The sequence below is a fragment of the Beta vulgaris genome, chromosome 3 (genome assembly GCF_026745355.1).
Source record: "Beta vulgaris subsp. vulgaris cultivar EL10 chromosome 3, EL10.2, whole genome shotgun sequence".
Lineage (NCBI taxonomy): Eukaryota > Viridiplantae > Streptophyta > Magnoliopsida > Caryophyllales > Amaranthaceae > Beta > Beta vulgaris.
The window spans coordinates 15,753,929-15,775,851 of NC_079204.1; the positions used below are offsets into that span (position 1 = coordinate 15,753,929).

General features: G+C 36.2%; 1 protein-coding gene across 1 annotated transcript; it reads left to right on the forward strand.

Moving 5' to 3' along the window:
• The first annotated feature begins 1,422 nt into the window (after nucleotides 1-1,422).
• LOC104888887 (putative pentatricopeptide repeat-containing protein At3g18840) lies at nucleotides 1,423-5,401 on the forward strand. The gene is made up of 5 exons (XM_010673996.4): nucleotides 1,423-3,985; nucleotides 4,126-4,224; nucleotides 4,682-4,738; nucleotides 4,828-4,887; nucleotides 4,969-5,401. The coding sequence occupies exon 1, from the start codon at nucleotides 1,733-1,735 to the stop codon at nucleotides 3,803-3,805; it is 2,073 nt and encodes a 690-aa protein (XP_010672298.2). The 5' UTR covers nucleotides 1,423-1,732; the 3' UTR covers nucleotides 3,806-3,985; nucleotides 4,126-4,224; nucleotides 4,682-4,738; nucleotides 4,828-4,887; nucleotides 4,969-5,401.
• The last annotated feature ends 16,522 nt before the right edge of the window (nucleotides 5,402-21,923 follow it).

A 21,923-nucleotide genomic window follows, 5' to 3' on the forward strand; every position in this document is an offset into this window, starting at 1 on the left:
AGTTAGATACCTAACCTTTATATGATTTAACAATAGACTATTATAGACATATATTCTAACTTCAATTCCTTGTATAGAGTTAAGATATTGCTTTCACCCTCAAACTCTTAAAAATTTATATTTCAAAATATCATACAATTACTTATCATATTTCCTCACTAAGCAAAAAATACGAAAAATAACAACTCAGAGCATCGTCCGAGACACTCACTAGTTAAGAAATCGTTTTCCGTCCCATATCTTCGAGGGAAATACGGTCGAGTTTAGGCTCCGTTTGGTAGGGCGTAAAACATTTTCAGTGTAAAATGATTTTCATGGAAAACAATTTACAATGGAAAACACAATTCCAAAATTAGTTTCCGTTGTTTGGTTTCATGTAAGAAAAATGATGAAATGAAAGGAAAATTAAAGGGAAAGTAAGGAGATAGTAAGAGGAGTGTACAAGAGAGATAAGGAAAACAGTTGTCCTTTCATTTTGAAAAGAAAATGATTTTCCATCATTAGAAGAGTAATTTTACCCCAAGGAAAAATAATTTTACACTCTTTTGCCAACCAAACGAGATAAAATTGAAAATATAAGAAAACAGTTTTCCGGAAAAACGTTTTACACCCTATCAAACGGAGCCTTAGACAGTTATACATTGATACAAGTCGAGGACAATTTTTGTTTTTATATAGGAGCCAAAGAGGAAAATGAGCTCAAACAAATTAAAGGCCACAAAAAGACACGATTGATAAGTTAAATTATCGACTCTTAATTTCCATCGACCTGACTCAAGTCAAGTCCTTAGCTTATTTTGTCTTTCAGTAAAATTATTGATCCTAATCTTTCACGTCCGATTGTATTTCAGTGTCTATTTATCCTTCCACGGCTTCACCCTGACCAGGGTCTCGTACAGCCTTAGGAAAGGATCGAAGCTGCAAGAAAATTTATGTGTCCTGTGGAAATATATTCGCAATTAACAAAGATTTTATTTGGCATAATATATACATTAACTATGGGATGACTCTCTTTACGTAATACGGTGTGTGTTACAAAATCACGTGTTAAGTTTTATGCCTTGAAATTCGTCAGTTTCTGTTTTTGAAGGTCTGTCCGATCAGGCGTCCGTTGCGAATTACGATCGGGCGGAGATTGCCCGATCGGGACCGAGACGTCAGCATATTTGGAGAAATTGACCGTTCGATCGGGAGGCTTAGATGTTATGCGGTTTTCATTTTTTCGTTTTTTGGTTATCTTTTATGGTTTTGTACGAGGTTTCTTATGTTATAAAAGGGCTTTCGAGTAGGACTCCTTGTAGTATTCTCTATATTTTTCTTCATAATAGTGAAGAAACTCGAATCCCCCACCTATTTATTAGGTGATTATTTTAAAAAACTTGATTTTATGAGGAGGTAAAAATCAAAAAATTCATATTTCAATCATCTAATCTAGACTTTTCACTTTTCAGTAGTGACACAAAATAACACGAGTCTGTTCTGCTAACAATAGCAGAGTAGCAACTAGCAAACCAACAATGTTTGCTTTCACTCCTCAGCAGTCAGCACTCTGCCAAAACCTTGGTATTCTTTTTGATAAAAATCTTAGTGAATATACTCCTCAAATTTCTAATATGTACCTGAATTAAACACTCTTCGACTGAAAAATCCACACTTGGAAATTCGTTCCTCTGGTATTTGTGTATTTTTTTATCCTCCTTTTAGTTTACAGAACTGTATGAATTGCCATTAAATGCATCTGAAATCAATAAAAGAGGTTATATTGTATCATTCTCAAGCGATAAAGTCAGCATATTTATCCAGTATCTTCATATCAAATCAACTCATCCATTTTTACGCAAAACACGGTCATTTACGGCATGCCCACAAACTGTTTGATGAAATGCCTGAACGAAATGTATTCTCTTGGAACACTATTATTGCTGCCCACTTGAAGAATCATGACATTAATACAGCTGAATGGCTCTTTAACACTTCACCCCACAAAGATTTAGTGACTTACAATTCTATGTTAGCTGGGTATGTCAATGCTGGTGGCGAGCTTGAGCACGAACACGAAACCAGTGCTTTAAGACTCTTTGTTGAAATGCAGAAATCATCTCAAAGTAGTGGTAGTAGTATTAGCATTGATGAATTCACTATCACTACTATGCTTAACTTGGTTGCTCGGTTGTCGATTGGGTCTTTAGGAATGCAGTTGCATTCGTATATGGTCAAAAGTGGGAATGATGTTAGCAGGTTTACTTGTAGTTCACTTATTGATATGTATTCTAAATGTGGGTATTTTCGAGAAGCTGTTCGAGTTTTTAATGATCGTAGGGATGTGTTGGACTCGGTTTCTAAGAATGCTGTAGTCGCTGCTTGTTGTAGAGAGAGGGAACTGGAATTGGGTTTGGATATCTTTTGGCATGAAGCTGAGTTAAATGACACTATATCGTGGAACACTATCATTTCAGGTTACGTGCAAAACGGCCTTCATGAGAAGGCATTGAGGTTGTTTGTTTGTATGATGGGATCTGGGGTTAGATTAAATAACCATACATTCGCTAGCGTTTTAGGTGCTTGTTCAGGTACAAGGAACCTTAAGCTTGGTAAGGAACTTCATGCACATGTTCTAAAGGCTGGATTTATTGAGAATTCGTTTGTTAGTAGTGGTGTTGTTGATGTGTATTGCAAATGTGACAGTATGGATTACGCAAAGGCTGCTTATACATCATTCAGTATTGGGAATGCCTTCTCGATTACTTCAATGATTGTGGCATATTCATCAACAGGAAACATGGTGGAAGCTCGAAGGCTTTTTGACACGTTGGCTGAGAAAAATCCTGTGGTTTGGACAGCATTGTTTTCTGGATATGTAAAATCTCAATGTTGTGAAGCAGCATTTGAGCTTTTAACTGAGTTGCTTGCTCATGAATCAGCTGTTCCAGATGTTCTGATATTGATGACTCTGCTGGGCGCTTGTGCTACTCAAGCCTCCTTGCATCCTGGCAAGCAGATTCATTGTTACATTCTGAGGAATGAGATGAAACTGGATGGTAAATTTTTGAGTGCAATGATTGATATGTATTCAAAATGTGGCCTCATAACATATGCAGAGAGGATTTTCTCCGGAATCAAAGAAAGGGACTCAGTCCTATATAATGTGATGATTGCTGGCTATGCTCACCATGGGCTAGAAATTGAGGCCATTAAACTGTTTGAGGAGATGTGTAAGAGAGAAATAATACCAAATGCCGCAACTTTTGTAGCTCTTTTGTCAACTTGCCGGCATGCTGGTTTGGTGGAATTGGGTGAAAATTACTTCTATGCCATGGAACGAGATTATGGTATACAACCAGAAATTGATCACTTTGCCTGTATGATTGATCTATATGGAAGGGCTGGTCAGCTGGACAAGGCTGCTGCCTTCATGGAAAGCATCCCTTTTGAACCGGATGTTGTATTATATGGTGTTTATCTGAATGCTTGCAGGATAAACAAGAATTTGGAATTGGCTAGAGAAGCAGAGGAGAAGCTCTTGAAACTTGAAGGTCAAAGTGGGTCTCGTTATGTGCAATTGGCAAATGTATATGCTTCAGAGGAGAACTGGGATGAGGTAGGGAGGATAAGGAAGAAGATGAGAGGAAAGGAGGTCAAGAAGCTTGCAGGATGCAGTTGGATAAATTTGGAGAATGGTGTTAATGTATTCACTTCTGGTGATACATCCCACTTTGAATCCGATGCTATCTATACTTTGCTTGCTTGCTTAGTTGCAGAAATTGACAATCGTGCTTTGGTTGAAAGGTCCACAGCGCTTGACTAGACATTCATTTGGAGAATATGAATTGGAACCTGAGTAATGTGGTTTCTATATCGGTGACAAGTTGACAACATGATATGCTTGTAGTTAATTGACATGCTCTTATGGTTGATCACTATGAAATTACATTTTGGATTTCTACTTATCGAAAACTAAGATTAATAAGGAAGAAGGAACAAAAAGGTTGGTTTTTTATTCATAATATATATGGAGCAAGCAAACAAATGTGCTTGAAAGGCGTGGCTTTGTTTGTCTATATTACTTTTACAGCTATTGAACAGAAAGACCTTGATGAGAAGCAATATTATCTTGTTCATTTGCAGGTTGTCAATATTTCTTCCCTGCTATCATATAGGAGATTGGAGAAGCATTTATTCCATCACCACTCCGCACTTCCCCACTCAAGAAAAGGGCGTGGAAAGGTGAGAAGCATTTTATCCATGCTGTAATTTTATATTATCAGCAAAATCTAGTTGATGGAAAGGACAGCACCAATGTTTGCATAGTTTTATTTAAGCATGATCCATATAGTGCAGCATGACCTGAATAGTTTAACTTACTCCATGACTACAGTGAAAATGTTTTTTATCCATTTCATTTTGACAATACATCAGTTTCCCCTTTCCACTGTCTACAGACTAGGGTGTTTTACTTGTTAGGAACATGTACATCATTCATGTAGCTTCGTAATAGAACGTCCATGAATGAGATGGTATATGTATTCAAGCCGTCGAGTTTTTTTTCAAGTATCATATGAATTTTAATTTGATTTATTAGATAGATGAGTAGAAGTTTGTAACCCTAGTCACAATCTTGGATACTTGTTTAGCTACTCTAAGTTAAAAAAAAATTCCTTTTAATTTGTTTACTTTTATGCAGCAATTGGTAGCCAACAACAATTGAATGTCAATGAAGGCAATGATTTTCATGACAAAGGTACTAGTCACTCTAAGTTAATGTATCTATGCATGTTACTATAGTTTCTAATGTTGACCATCTATGTTCTTCTCCCGTTTTGAATGTAGATATAAAGGATCAAGAATTCAAAAGAGACCCTATAGGTGCTGAAATAACAAATGCTATAGGTACAAAGATAACTATTATGCTATGGATATTAAATTTACAGGAAACCGTTGCGTATTTCACTTTTCACATATTTTATACAGGAAATGAAGAGGATAACGTAATTAGAAATAATATGGAGATAAAAACGTACATGGACAAGTTGGTGTAGGAGGTGGACATAAATATGCATCTGCACATGATCTCAATGGTGAACCCATGAACATTAACATTATAGACTCTTCAGATGTAGGTGGGAATCTTGATCTAAACTTATCTGGTATGATGTATAACGTCCATATTGCAATATTCGTGTCAGATGAATTACGTTAGTTGCCTCATTTCTATTTATGTATTCCATGCGTGTTAAAGATGTTGGAGGTATCAACTATCAAGGATGTCTTGGCTTAGTAGTTAAGATTGAGGTGCTGTGAATAATAGGTCATAGGTTCGAATCTCCCTTCCCCTTCTTTGTACTTTGTGCTGTCTTCGTGGCTCATATGGTTTAAAAAAAATGTTGCAAGTGGTTGTACTCAACTAGACTTAGAATTCTCAAACTGTTAGCTATAAATCCATATACTTCCTCTGTTTTTTTTAGATGTTACACTTTCTATTTTAGGAAGTTTTAAATTAAATGATACACTTTTATTTTGGGTAATAACTTCTCTCTATCTCTCTCCTATCACATGTTCACATGGGACCTTTTTGCTTTTCATTCTCTCTATCTCTCTCATCTCCAAAAATTACCTAGGAGTCCGTGATTTGAAAAGTGTAACATTTAATAAAAAATGGAGGAAGTAACTAATTTCTATGTTCCTGCATACTACATAACTTAGCTTCTCTTTTAAAAAGCTTCGAAAATGACAGCAGATAAAGGATAGTTAAGACCACTATGATGAATGGTTTTTCTTCCTTCTGATCACTTGGGTAGCTACATTTCTTTCTTGCCAAAACACTCTGACTTGAACATTTGTGAAATTGATACAGCATAGATAGTGCAAGCAGTCTTGTTCACTGATGTCATATATAGCATATAACAGCCCTGGATCAGAAGTACTGATATTCGTGTGTTTAAAGCATTAGTATGCAGCCACTCATACCCAAGAGAGAAGTTTGCACAATACTACTCACTACGTCCCTAATTGTTTAGATAACTCAAAAATCTGTATTTTAATATATCGTTCTTAGCATGTTACAAAGAAAAGCCCTCTTTTTTGTATTTTTGTGTTTGTTTATACAATTTTTTTAAATACCCCTGACAAAAAAATTTATTCACTAGATACCCCTACTCTTTTTTCGAATTCACGATATACTCCTGACTTTAAAAAAAATTCACAAAATACCTTTTTGTTGATGGACGTTAGTCCTCCGTTAGTGTTTATTTACAAGTTTGTCTTAAGTCAACCTAACTAGCCCTAAGTCAACCTAACTCTCTCCTTAACCCATTCCCAACAGGCCCAACCCTAACCCCAACCCCACTAGCCCCCAGCCCACCCACCCCCAAACAATCCCAGCCCCACCATCCCTCCCAGCCCGAATCCCCCCTCCTCCCCCCACCCCTTCAAACTCACAGGCCTCCCCACCCCTTCGAACTCGTCGCTCCCCTTCCCCTGCCGCAAAATCGTGAATCCCGAGCCCCCCACCCTTTCGAACTCAGTGACAATATTTCGGGTCTTCAACAATGGTGGATTTCTTCAAATCTACCAATGGCGATTTTGGAAATGCATGAGGAAGGATTTGAAGGGGAGGGGGGTTGCGGGCAGCGAGAGTGATGGAGGGGGAGGGGGACAAGTGCGCCGGCGAGAGTGAGGAGGGGAGGCGCAAGAGGGGGCTTCGTGAGGGACGGGGTGCTGGTAGGGGAGGGGGTACTACGTGGGGGAGGGTGGAGGCTGGGGCCTGGGCCTGGGGGGTTAGGGTGGGGGATAGTGTTGGGTTAGGGTTACTTAGGTTTTTAGTGTTAATTATAGTTTTTAGATTTTAGGGCTAATTAGTTAATTAGTTAACGAATGACTAATGTCTGTTAGCCAAAAGGGTATTTTGGGTAATTTTTTTAACGGTTTTTTCACCATATATTCGTGACAAAATTTTTTTTTGCACCATATACCTTTTCAACTTTTGAAATTCACCATATACCCTTCATTTTTCAAAAAAAATACACATCAAACTACCCTTTTGACTAGCGGTGTTAGACTTTCGCTAGTCATTAATCCCTAAATCCCCCTTTAATCCTAATCAACTAACTTAAAGGATGTCAGATTCGCCGTGATGCGCTGCGGGGGGGGGGGGGTTTCGAAGGGGATGTGGTCTACGGGATTCGAAGGGGAGGGGGTCTGCGAGATTTGAAGGGGGGATGTGAGAGGGGGATGCAGGTTGGGGGTGGTGGGAAGGGGGAGGCGTGGAGGGTTGGGGTGGTGGGGAGGGGGAGGCGCTACAAGCTTAAAGGGTGGTGATGAAGAGGGGGAGGTGCAGCCGCGGCTGCAGGGGAGGGGGCCGGTGTAGGTGGTGGGCTGGGGGGTGGGGGCTAGTGGGCTTTTAGGGTTAGTTATGATTTTTAGGGTTACTTAGGATTTAGGGGAGATTAGGGGTTAATGACTAACAAAAGTCTAACATCGTTAGTCAAAAGTGTAGTTTGATGTATTTTTTGAAAAGTGAAGGGTATATGATGAATTTCAAAAGTCGAAAAGGTATATCGTGCAAAAAAAATTTGTAAGGGTATATGGTGAAAAAACCATTTTTTAAAAAAGTTAGGGGATATCTAGTGAATTTTGAAAAAAAAATAAGGGTATTTGGTGAATAAATTTTTTTGTCAAGGGTATTTGGTGAAAAAACTGTTGTTTATATTGAGTTTGATTTTGATTTTATATTTTCAGAAGTTTGGATTTCAAAAATAAGTTTTGCTATATATTGTTCCAGATTTTTCGTAATTCTTTTCTTTTTTCATATGATTTCCATAATTTATCAATTTCCATAATTTTTTATTTCCAAATTTTTCGTGTTTGTTATGTTTCATATGATTTCTAGATTTGGGTGAAGAATATTTTCAGAATTTTTTTTATTTTTCATATGTTTTCCAGATTTGTATGAAGAAAATTTTCCAGATTTTGGTGAAGAAGATTTCTAGATTTTGGTGAAGTTCAAGTAATACAAGTTCAAAAATCGTGTAATAATGGTGTATTTAATCACTTTAATCAAAGAGTTTAAACATATTTGCATTTTGTTAACTATTGTTTTGTGCAATGCACCCTACATGTTTTTAGTCGGTGTGCTAAAGTAAATGTAGTCCATACTAAGAGTATTGTGGACTAAATTAAGCCATTTATTTAACATAATAATCCTTTTTTTCGATATAGTTCTTGAAATGTTAAGTTACATTGTACAATTATTATCTATCACAATGACCTTTTTTTATGTAATCACTTTTTTTACATTAGTTTATCATAATGAAATTTTCACCTTGTGCTATAGTAACCTTTTTTATCACATAGTCACACTTTACAATTTATAGTTATATTTATTTTTTATATATATAGTATTTTTTTTTCATAAATTACATGAATTAGTTAGATCCACACTAAATTAGTGTGGATCAAATTCATATAAGTTTTACCCGTGCCATTTTATTTGGTGGTGGTGGTGGTGGTGGTTTGGGGGGGGGGGGTTTGGGGGGGGTTCTGTTGTGACGGGAAGAGTGTGTGATTGTAAGGGTCTCAAAATATTGTGATTTTGTCAGTTATGCGGAGAACATTCTTCGATATAGTTATTTGACATCTAAGTTTAGTGATCATGTTGAAAGATTGAACACGTCAATGGTTATTTCTTTGATGTTTGATTGGTTTGATCTCCTCCGTTATGAATCAATAATCATACACATTTGTACGTTCATTTCACATTAAGAAATAAGTGAGCTAGATCTAATTTGGTTTGTCGATGTGTAATCATAAGGTGAAATGAAGTTTATGAAGTCCGACTTACTCTAACACGTCTAGTTTAATTTAGGGCATGTTTTTTTCGGTATAAAATAGCTGAATTGAACTGAAGAATTATGAAAGAGATTTTTTTTAAAAGGGTGTACTTTCCCCAATTTGTGTTTTGAGATCAACCAGCAATGCCAATTATCTTATTCAATTGTTGTATATATTTCGTCGCACAATCAAGAAAAGATGCCCTCAAAGTAATAGACCCTTGATGCTGACAGTGCTAGTTTCTTCTTCTCCTTGTTGTAGAACTGTAGCAGAAAACTACAAAAGTGAACCTAACTAGATGGGCCAAATGACTATTCTTACCCAATTTTCACGTTTAAACGCTTCCAGATGCCTTAGAAACATAGCAACTTTATCCCTTTCTTAGTTCCTTTAGAATGACTATGCCTATCCTGAAACTCGTCAAATCATGCAATGAAGAAAACAGTTTCATAAAGACCGAAATTAAAACAAACAAACAAACGGAAGTACAATAATTACGTATTATTCTATTCGGCATAAAACAGCTGAACTGAAGTAAACTGATCTGAACTAGTTTGAACTGAATTGAACTGAACTGAACTGAACTGAAATGAATAATGATATGTGAGAGTAAAAGTATTGTTAAGATCTGAACTGAACTAAACTGAACTTGTCTGAACTGAACTAATCTGAACTGAACTGAACTGAACTGAATTAAATTGAACTGAACTGAAAATAAGCTGGGGAGAACAGTTTATCGACCCTTGAAATTAAGACTGCTATTTTCTTCTCTTGTGAAGAATTCCAGTATAATGACCTAACTTTAAATTTTATACCAAAATTGACTATTCTTCCCTAACTACAAGGTAACCTAGACGCCTTCACTAGAAGAAGGTTGAACACTCTCCTTCTTTTCCACTCTTCATATTGCCTCCTACTTTACTTTTTAGAAATGAAAAGAAGCTCTAAAATATATTAAATAACCTACTATTCAACAACTAAGAAGATATAAAACAATTGTTAAGTGAACCAGTTTGAGTAAGTATAATTTTTATTTGCTTTTTTGTTGGAAAAAGTCAAATCTTTTTTTGATGTAATGATTTGTTTTTTATTGCAATATAAACCCATCTTTTGTATGATGCATTGAGAGCTTAAAGCTCTAATTATACTCCCTCCGTCCTCTATTAGTTTACCCATATTCCTTTTAAGAGTGTCCCTTATTATTTTACCCTTTTTTTTTTTTTGTTTTTGGAATGGGCCCACTAATTTTTTATTGTTTGTTTTGTGCTAGAGATTTTTTGTTCCTCTTTATTTTTATTATGTTTCTCGGTTTTCACAAAAATGTTGGCCCACCTTTCTCCCACACATCCAAGTTAAGTATAAATAATATTTTCTCTCTCTTTGTATGCCTCACAATACTATTCCTCCTAAAAGGCTAAAACTTTGTGCAAAAGAAAGGAGTAAACTAATAAAAGACGGAGGGAGTATTTCACATTGGGAGTAATTGCATAAAGGTATCATTAATAACTTCATATATGCATCAGCAATAACTTCATTACAATTAAATAACATTTTTATCAATGATGATAACAAATTATATATTTAGCTCAAGAAAACAGTCTAGAGTCGACGCACGCAAAATCTTCTAGAAAGAGCAAAAAGCCTTGCTGGAATGTGGGTTTGGCTTCCAAAAGGATGGAGGTCTCACCAAAAGACACCCAAAACTATCATCTAAGGACAGGGGCGGAGCTATGTAGTAACAAGGGGTAGCATGTACTACCCCTGCTTTTTAAAAAAAAAAAAATTCGAAAAAATTTCCAAAGTCGAAAAACCTAAGCATCAGATCTGTTGCGCTGTTTCACTCTCAAACTCATATCCTCACTCTTACTTTTTCTCTCTCTCGCCTCTTGGCCTGTTCTTCTCTGCTTCTCGGAATATCAATATCTCTCACGGTCGGCGCCTCCGCCGCTAGTCGTCGGTCGTTGTGTCTTCGCCAGTGGAAACCAAGTGCGGCCGTGTCTTCGTCGGTGGATAGACGACAGTGGACTTCAAGTTTCTCGTTGAGCTGATGCAGTAGCCCAGTAAGGTGGGTTTGCTAGTGATGGTTGAAGTGGATTCAGTAAAGTTATCAGGATGTTTGCTATTTCTTTTCAATATTTTCTATTATTTCTTCTTCATCTAACTTTACTTGTTCAATTATAGATTTATGATCTTTGAATCTATAGATTTACGTGTTGCGTGAATATATAAAATTATTAAGTCTGTGTGAATTGTAATTTCAGATTTGTGAATATGTTAGTGAATTATTACTTGTAAATATGTTAGAAATGTTGTGAAAACAGTGGAATGACCAATTCCACTGTTGAGCACAATGAATTCCACTGCCATGCATTCAATGCATGGTAGGTTTTTCTCGCCGTATTTGTTGATTTATGCAAATACACAGTAAGTTTTGTGCCTATAAATACTACCATTTGTGAATACACCGAACATCAATGCAATATACAATACTCTCTGATATATTTGCATAACTTTCTCTCTATTTCTCACAACACGTTATCAGCACGAGTGTTCTACCGGAAATTTTTTTTAAGGTATCTTTAAAATTTTTACATCCATTTTGTTTTAAGTTTAAATTTTTTTTCCAAGCCCAACCTTTTACTACCCGAACATGGACCAACAAAGTAACGGGATTAACATTGTTTTACACAATGTCTCTGTCTCGGGTATTTATTTTTGGATAGAGCGAAACAATGTGCCATTCACTACCAACCCAGCGAGGGGAACTGTAATACAGCCCCGACCCAGTAACCGTAACAAGGTACAAATACTCATACCAGAGAAAACCCACAAACCCCTGTTCCCAACACCAATAATAACCCTCCTATACAACCAGCTGAAAATCAACCTCCCCAGTAATAAAAGAGATAGAGATGAACAGGAAGAAACTAGTAGTAAACGTCACCATACTACTAACGCAGAAAACAAATAATTTTAACGCCACCTTCATGGAGGGCAAGGACATTTTATTTACGTTATTTTATTTTATCTGCTCTTAAACCGCCTATATGGACAGGTTAATTTTTTTTATTGCCCCTATATGGACGGCCTAGTGAAGTGATAGCATTATTATGTCTTATATGTGCAATAATGTCGTATGTATGCAGGGAACAAGCATTCAGAACATTATTATATATTATTGTCTCTAATCTTCTACTTTTTTGCATTTATAGTTACATATATTATATTACCAATTTACTAGCATGCTCAATATATATTTGTCAATATTAGAATTTTATTGCGTTGTATATTTTTTAACTGTATATGAACTGCACAGTTAGGGATAACCCTCTATAAAAGCGGATTACCATCCCCATTTTCACCACATATCCCTTATCTTCTTCCGATTTTTCTTTTCTCTAAACCCACAAATTTTTTTCTTCTTCCTCAACCTTCCGGCCACCATGTTTAAGCCGACGACAACCGTCCTCCACCCTCATCTTCCTCTTTTGAAGAGGATTTTAGGAAAATAAAACTCTACTTATTTCTTATAGCCGGTTTCTTTTTCCTCCTCATGGCATTAATGATATACCTCCTAATACATAAATAGGAGACAAAAAAAAAAATTTCCCCCGGAAGAATGGCGAAAAATGCACATGAATATCAATTTTTTTGTCTTTAAGTGCATTTTAGGAAGTTTTTTTGTTTATTCACTAGTTGTATTTTGTTTCTATTTTTGGTATTTTCTTGTTTTTTTGCTTAGCTTCATTATTGTTGTATGCTATTTTTAGTTTTTTTTGTTTGTATTATTTATCTATAATAATAATGATATAAATCAGGGGGAGATAATATATATATGTGATTTATCATCATTACTAATTTCAAATATTTACCTATTTGTAGTCAAAAGAATGGGAGATCTAGTGAAAAGACAATTTAACATACTAGATCTATCTGGGCAAAAGTTTTTAGAATGGACGGTGGACGCCCAAATGAATTTAAAGGCCCAAGGACTGGAACATACAATTAAAGATGTGACAACCCAACAAGGGGATGCAACTACAACAGCCGCATCAGTTAAAATTGCGACTGTACAAGAAAAGGCAAAAGCCTTAGTCCTCCTAAGACATCATTTACATGAAAGTTTAAAAAGTGAATATCTACTTGTGGATGATCCAAAAGAACTATGGGATAGCCTAAATGAAAGATATGGGCATCACAAAAATGTGCTTCTCCCAAAGGCACATTATGACTGGACCAATCTGAGGTTCCAGGATTTTAAAACGGTCAGTGATTACAATTCAACATTGTTTAGAATTGTATCATTGTTAAGATATTGTGATCATCCCATCACAGAAGAGCAAATGATAAACAAAACGCTCTCCACTTTCCACGCCTCTAATATCATATTGGCAGAACAATACAGGTTCAGAGCTTTCAAAAAGTACTCTGAGCTAATCTCAGTACTACTTGTGGCTGAACAAAATAATGATCTTTTGCTGAAAAATCATAATCTTAGACCTACGGGGTCTTCAGCCACTCATGAGATAAATGCAATAGAAAGCTCTAATCCACCAGAAGCAAATGCTATACATAGTGGTGGACGCGGTAATTACAACGGTCGTGGGAGAGGACGTGGTAATTACCGTGGCCGAGGGCGTGGACGTGGAAGAGGCCGATTTTCCCCAAGAAATAATAATTTTAAACATTCTGATAAAAATTGGGGACAATCATCTGGAAATCAGAGGCAGACGTCCTATAAAGGAAATGATACTTGCCATAGATGTGGCATGACTGGGCACTGGGGCCGCACATGTCGTACTGCCAAACATTTGGTAGATCTATATCAAGCTTCAATAAAAAACAAAGGAAAAAATGCTGAAGCAAACTTTGTTAATGAAGCCACTACATCCATGCCCAGCCTTGATGTTTCAGATTTTTTTATGGATGATGCTGAATTGAAAATAAGTTTGTTTAGATCACAATCGATTAATGTGCTTAGTTTATTTCAACTGCTTCAATATCCACTTTCATGTATTTGTTCCTTTATTATTAATAAAAATACGTATTTTTCTTATACTAATCATCGTATTTATTATTTATGAAGATATGAATTCATCAGAAGTTGGAACTAAAGAACAATGTCTCCTGGACAGTGGGACAACACACACCATATTGAAAAATAAAGAGTATTTTTCAAAACTTACAATATTCCAAGCAAATGTTAGTACAATTTCTGGGACAGCCAAGCTAATTGAAGGCTCTGGAAAAGCTTGCATTATATTTCCAAATGGGACAAAATTGATAATAATGACGCATTATATTCGAGTAAATCTCGAAGGAACCTCATAAGTTTCAAAGATGTACGTCAGAATGGTTACCATTTGGAAACAATGACGGTGAACAAAGAGGAATTCATATGCCTAACGGCAGAGAAAACGGCAAGAAATACATCTATGAAAAATTGCCAGCAATTTCCTCGAGACTATATCGCATAGATATACGTCCGATTGAAATTAATATGATATTTAACCATAAGTTATATAATAGAAATCATTTACTCTATGGCATGACCGATTAGGCCATCCTGGCACAGGAATGATGCATAGAATCATTGAAAACTCAAATGGACACTCTATAAAGAATGTCAAAATTCCTCGGTCAAATGAATTAACATGCTCTGCATGCTCACTTGGCAAATTGATAATCGCCATCTATAAATAAGATTGCCACTGAATCTCCAATGTTTTTAGAAAGAATTCAAGGAGATATTTGTGGGCCTATTCATCCTGCATGTGGACCATTTCGTTATTTCATGGTATTAATTGATGCCTCTACTCGATGGTCACATGTGAGCCTTCTGTCAAGCAGAAATGTTGCATTTGCAAAACTTTTGGCTCAAATAATTCGATTAAGAACTCAATTCCCAGATCATACAATAAAGAAAATAAGATTAGACAATGCTGGGGAATTTACATCCCAAACATTTAATGACTATTGCATGTCTATTGGGATTATTGTTGAGCACCCTGTACCTCATGTACATACACAAAATGGTCTTGCTGAATCATTAATCAAAAGACTACAATTAATTGCAAGACCATTAATAATGAGGTCAAAATTGCCATCTACTACTTGGGGTCATGCTATATTACATGCGGCAACATTGATAAGATTAAGGCCGACAGCCTATCACAAATTCTCACCATTACAATTAGTATCTGGTCGAGAACCGAATATCTCACATTTGAGAATTTTTGGGTGCGCTGTACATGTACCTATTGCTCCGCCCCAACGTACTAAAATGGGTCCACAAAGAAGGATGGGAATATATGTTGGATTTGAATCTCCATCAATTATCAAATATTTAGAGCCAACAACTGGTGATCTATTTACGGCTCGATTTGCCGACTGTCATTTTAATGAGTCGGTATTCCCATCCTTAGGGGGAGAGAAAGTGGACCCACAAAATATAAAATCGGAAATTACATGGAACGCATCGCAAATGTCGTTTCTGGACCCGAGAACAAATTCATGTGAACAAGAAGTCAAGAAAATTGTTCATCTGCAAAGTATTGCAAACCAATTGCCAGATGCATTCACAGATTCTAAGAAAGTGACAAAGTCACATGTACCTGCTGCGAATGCTCCGGAACGGATTGAAATTCCTAATGACAATAAGGCAATTGAAAATGAGTCAATAGCACGTCGAAAACGTGGCAGACCACCCGGTTCTAAAGATTTAAAACCGAGAAAAATGAAAAGGCAAGGGGAGACAACGAACGAAATTAATATAAATCTCCCAACAGAGCATGATGAAAACAAAAATGAAGAGAAACGTGTTCCAGAAGAAAAGGAACATGAAAGCTAGACAACAATGAAACTTCAATTAATTATGTTTCTACAAAGAGACAATGGAATCGAAAAGATGTTGTCTTGAATGAAATTTTTGCTTACTCGATAGCGGTTGAAATGACATACGATGAAAATGATGTAGAGCCAAATACAGTTGATGAATGTCGCCGTAGAAAAGATTGGCCAAAATGGAAAGAGGCAATTCAAGCAGAATTGAGATCACTTGAAAAACGTGAAGTATTCGGTCAAATAACCCAAATACCAAAAGGTGTAAAACCAGTTGGGTACAAATGGGTATTCGTGAGAAAACGAAATGAGAAAAATGAGGTTACTAGATATAAGGCAAGATTAGTAGCCCAAGGCTTCTCGCAAATGCCAGGGATTGATTATGATGAGACATATTCTCCAGTAGTCGATGCAACTACACTAAGATTTCTGGTAAGTTTATCAGTTTCGAAAGGATTGCAAATGAGATTGATGGATGTAGTGACCGCATATTTGTATGGCTCACTTGACACAGATATTTATATGAAAGTTCCTGAAGGACTAAAACTACCAGAAAATTGCATGCCCAAAGAGATGTTCTCAATAAAATTGAGAAAATCACTCTATGGGTTAAAACAATCTGGAAGAATGTGGTATAATCGTCTTAGTGAATACCTATTGAAAGAAGGATTCAAAAATAATCAAATCAGTCCCTGTGTTTTCATTAAGCGATCTAAATCAGGATTCGCGATCATTGCTGTATATGTCGATGATTTGAACATTATCGGAACTCCTAGAGAACTTGAAGCGACTGCAAAATACTTGATGAAAGAATTTGAGATGAAAGATCTCGGGAAGACAAAATTTTGCCTTGGCCTGCAAATGGAACATCTAAGAAATGGGATTTTTGTCCATCAATCAAACTATACAAAAAATCCTGAAACGTTTTTTCATGGACAAAGCCCACCCAATAAGTTCTCCAATGGTAGTGCGTTCCCTGAATGAGAAAGATGATCCATTCAGACCACGAGAAGAGAACGAGGAGATTCTTGGTCCTGAAGTACCATATCTAAGTGCAATTGGGCTTTAATGTACTTGGCTAACAATACTCGACCTGACATAGCTTTTTCAGTAAACTTGTTAGCTAGATACAGCAATGCACCAACCAAGAGACATTGGAATGGAGTCAGACACTTATTACGTTATCTTCGAGGAACACAAGATCTCGGATTATTCTATCAGTCAAGACCCAATGCGTCACTCATTGGATATGCAGATGCTGGCTACCTCTCAGACCCACAAAAGGCTAAGTCTCAATCCGGATATGTATTCACTTATGGAGGTACTGCAATATCTTGGAAATCACAAGCAGACTTTGACGGCCACATCATCAAATCATGCAGAATTAATTGCTCTTTATGAAGCTGGAAGGGAATGTGTATGGCTAAGGTCAATGATCAAGAATATCCAAGAAGAATGCGGGATGGAAACAATAACAACATATCCAACTATCATCTACGAAGACAATACTGCATGCATCACCCAAGTAAGCGAAGGGTACATCAAAGGAGACAGAACTAAACATTTATCACCAAAGCTCTTCTTCACTCATGACCTCCAAAAGGAAGGGACGATCAACATTCGACAAATCCAATCATGTGAGAATCTTGCAGATTTATTCACCAAATCCCTTCCGGCGAAGAAATTTGAAGAATTAGTCCGAAAAATTGGAATGCGTCATCTTCATGATATATGCTAGATTCAGGGGAGTATTATATGCACTGCACTCTTTTTTCCTTCGATCAGGTTTTTATCCCACTGGGTTTTTCCTGACAAGGTTTTTAATGAGGCAGTTAATTTTAAGCATATAAGGATATATTATAGTTATACTCCTTTCCCTAGTTATGGATTTTTCCCACAGGAATTTTCCTAACAGCATTCTAAATAGGACAACATCTGTTATGAGTTATCAGTGGACATTCAAGGGGGAGTGTTGTGAAAACAGTGGAATGACCAATTCCACTGTTGAGCACAATGAATTCCACTGCCATGCATTCAATGCATGGTAGGTTTTTCTCGCCGTATTTGTTGATTTATGCAAATACACAGTAAGTTTTGTGCCTATAAATACTACCATTTGTGAATACACCGAACATCAATGCAATATACAATACTCTCTGATATATTTGCATAACTTCTCTCTCTATTTTCTCACAACAAGAAAATTATAATTTGTGGATTGCATGCATAATAGTAGTTTACAAGTGTGATGTTGTAAATGTATAATGTGAGTTGTAAGGTTCTTTTTAGTATTCTAAAGTGGAATTACAATGAGAATAAGAAAACTCTAGGCATAGTTGACTTGATTGGTGGATTCTTGTATACTTGTGTTATGTTTATAAATGTATTTCATAATTATGAACAGAGCAATACGAGAGATATCTCAATTTTTAAAAAAAGGGACACCAAATGAAAATCGAGTTAATTTAAATTAAAATATCCCGCAACTCAACGAAGCTAACACAATTTTTTCCCATCAAGTAGTATACTTTATTCCTCCATCTCAAAATCGTTCAAAAATATGAGAACTTGTCATGAATAATTGAAATATTCTTTTATTAACCGTGAATAGAAGTTGTATATATTTAGATTTGTTTAGGTTTTGAATTTAGTAGGGGTTTTTTGGGGGGGTGCCATACTATCGCACAAGTACGCTACCCCTTAATCCTGGCTCCGCCTCTGCCTAAGGAATGACCAAATGCAGAACCATACAATATCCAAATACAAGCAAGTACTTATATATACCAGATTAAAATTCCAAAAAGAAGTCATTGTTTATCAACATCTAAAATCTTAATTCTTAGCGAAAACTAACATGGGATTATGTTAGAGGATAGGTCTATATCTACGGGCAAGGCCCATTAGGTTAAATTTATTAGGTTAAGTTTATGTTATGTTCTATATATAAGTAATGTAATTGTAATTAATGAGGGCACAACATATAATAATATATTACATGGTCCAACACCCCCCTCAAGTGGGAGCATGGGGATCACCAATGCCCAACTTGCCTATGAGAAATCAAAATTGACGAACACCAAGAGCTTAGTGAAACAGTTGGCTAGTTGCTCCGTAGTGGGCACATAGACAGTAGTAATAATACCATCATGAATCGCATCCCGAATATAGTGACAATCAACCTCAATGTGCTTAGTGCGTTCATGGAAGACGGGACTGTGAGCAATATAAAGAGCAGACTTGCTGTCACAAAAGAGGGCAATGGGTTGTGAGTGAGACACACCAAGATTACCAAGAAGGGCATGTAACCATTTAATTTCAGCAGTAACATCCGCCATCGAACGGTATTCAGCTTCGGCAGAAGAACGAGAGACAGTGTGTTGTTTCCGAGTTTTCCAGGAGATGGGAGATGATCCAAGAAAGACAATCCAACCCGTAACAGAACGACCAGTCAGAGGACAGCTGGCCCAATCCGAGTCACACCAAGCGGTCAACTGTAAGTCACATAGTGAAGAAAGAATGATGCCCTGCCTGGGCACCCCTTCAAGTAACGCACTACCCGGATAGATGTTGTATTATTGTGCCCTCATTAATTACAATTACATTACTTATATATAGAACATAACATAAACTTAACCTAATGAATTTGACCTAATGGGCCATTGCCCGTAGATATAGACCTATCCTCTAACAGATTACTTGTAATGACTAGCTTGCCAATTCACTTCAACACCAAAGCAGAGGTAAGCACCATATGATCCCGTAGAGCACAGTACCGAGCTCTACGAATTATAAGAGAGAATTGTATCCAGTTGCGATATTTGGAAGATTGCTTCATGCATTGGAGAAATGATAAACCTCTAACTGCTAGATGTTTGCCAAACATCTAACATTCATATGGCAACATATAAGTGGTACACATGTCATTATATTCTTTATCCAAACAAATTACTTTTTCCAATTTTTAAAACTTGTATATCTCAAAAAATATATTTTAGAAAAAAATAAAAAATATACCAATATTCATATATTTTTATTCTCTACAAATAGACATCCATCTTGATATAATTTCATCATATTTTTATTTTACTCTTCTCTATCTCTTATTTAGATATGTAAAAAAAAATACGAACACTATCTGTTTATACACAAACACTACTGTGAGTTGCATAAACACTAGTTATAGTTACACGAACACTAGTTCTAGTAACATGAACACTGTATATTAGCATCGGAATCTTCTGACAGTGTCCAATTAAAAAAATACGAACACTATCTGTTTATACATAAACACTATTTTTAGTTGCATAAACACTAGTTATAGTTACAAGAACACAAATTGTAGTAGCATGAACATCATATATTAGCATCGAAATTTTCTGACAGTGCCCAATTTTTGAGATTACTTTTTTGTTTGACTGATAACTTTTTTTCATATATATTGACAATTTTACCCCTGCTAGATGTTTATAAACATCTAGCAGTTAGAGGTTTATCATTTCTCTCATGCATTGTGGCAAGAGCTAGTCTGACTAAAGCGAAATTGATAGTTCGCCAATCCATAAATAATTGTATATGGCCACACAAATACACACTAGTATTACATGCACGCAATGCGTGCGATAGCGTGTGAAAAGTAGAATATAAAATTAAGTAGGTAGAAAACCGTCTTTACATTTGTTTTTTCAAAAAAACTCATGTTCACTTTAATGTCCTACTTTCCCCCTTTTTTCATTCAAATGAAACAGGTAGTTATCTCTCTATTTTTTTTTCTTTTATTTTTTTTTTCTATTTTTTGGTATCCCCCATGTAAGGATGGAAATGGGTGATGGATGATCCATCACCCGCTTAACCCGGTATTTTAAATGGATGAAAACCCGAATTTAAATGGATGGAAAGTGGGTGATGGGTGAGAATTTTTTCATCCGTCACCCGATCCATCACCCGTTTAACATCCAACTCATTACCCAATTATTAAAATTTACATGTAAATTACTTATATTTTATGTTTTTGATATAATTATTTTATATTATGTCACTAATTTCTTTTTAAAATATACTAAATATCATCACCCGTTTAGCACCCGACCCACCCGTTTCACCCGATGGATGACGGATGGATGGATGCGGGTGGAGTAAACAATTGCGGGTGGTGGATGCAGGTGATGTTCCACCCGCCCCGAATCCGATCCATTTCCATCCCTACCCCTATGTGTTGACTTATACAATAGAGATTAGAGTCATTAGACAAACATCATTGCTAAAAATTGCGCTTTAAAATGTTGAGCCTGTCCGAAACCCACGCACTTAGCAAATAAGTTTTAAGACTAACTGATTTGAGCCAATAATACCACTTTGGAGTTTGAATCGAAGCATTGCTATGACCCATTGAGTATTATGCAATGGAAACCAGCTCCAAGCGAATTTCCAACTTTGCAAATAGTTTGATTGTTTCCAACGCTTTTGTGTTTGTTTTTGACAGACATATCACATATTGGGCCACAATATATTGGTTATTATTTTGAAAAATATAGATCCGCACATATTGCGGCGGTTTGTCAGACAACCGTGGCAAATATCTCGATTATATAAATAACGAATGATCTGGCACTGCATTGAACATATAATTGGTGTGTTTGTCAGACAAAATCACGCAACATGTCACTTCCTCCATTTTTTTTAGATGTTACACTTTCTATTTTAGGAAATTTTAAATCAGATGTTACACTTTTATTTTGGGTAATAACTTCTCTCTATCTCTCTCCTATCACATGCTCACATGCTCACATGGGGTCCTTTTGTTTTTCATTCTCTCTATCTCTCTCCACTCCAAAAATTACCTAGAAGTCCGTGATTTGAAAAGTGTAACATCTAATAAAAAACGGAGGAAGTATTAAAAATTGCTTAAATGAGCATATTGTTGCAGTTTTACATAAAAATGGAGCACTATATAAAGACTAGTGTGAAATGTCGAATTTGATCATTTTCCTTGCACATATTGCTAGATTCTTATAACAGACCGCAGCAAATATGCATTTATCTCAAAATTTTGACACGCATACCTTTTATTGTGCACTTTTTAGTAACCACAACAAATTATGCGCAGTAATTAAATATTATCTTACTAGTGCACCATCGCAGTAAGAGCCCATGTAACATGTGAGGAGTGTTAGTAACACCAATTCCCTACATGATTTAGGCTCAAGAAAATAATTCATACAACTAATCACTGTGTATCAATATAAGAGGAAAACCACATA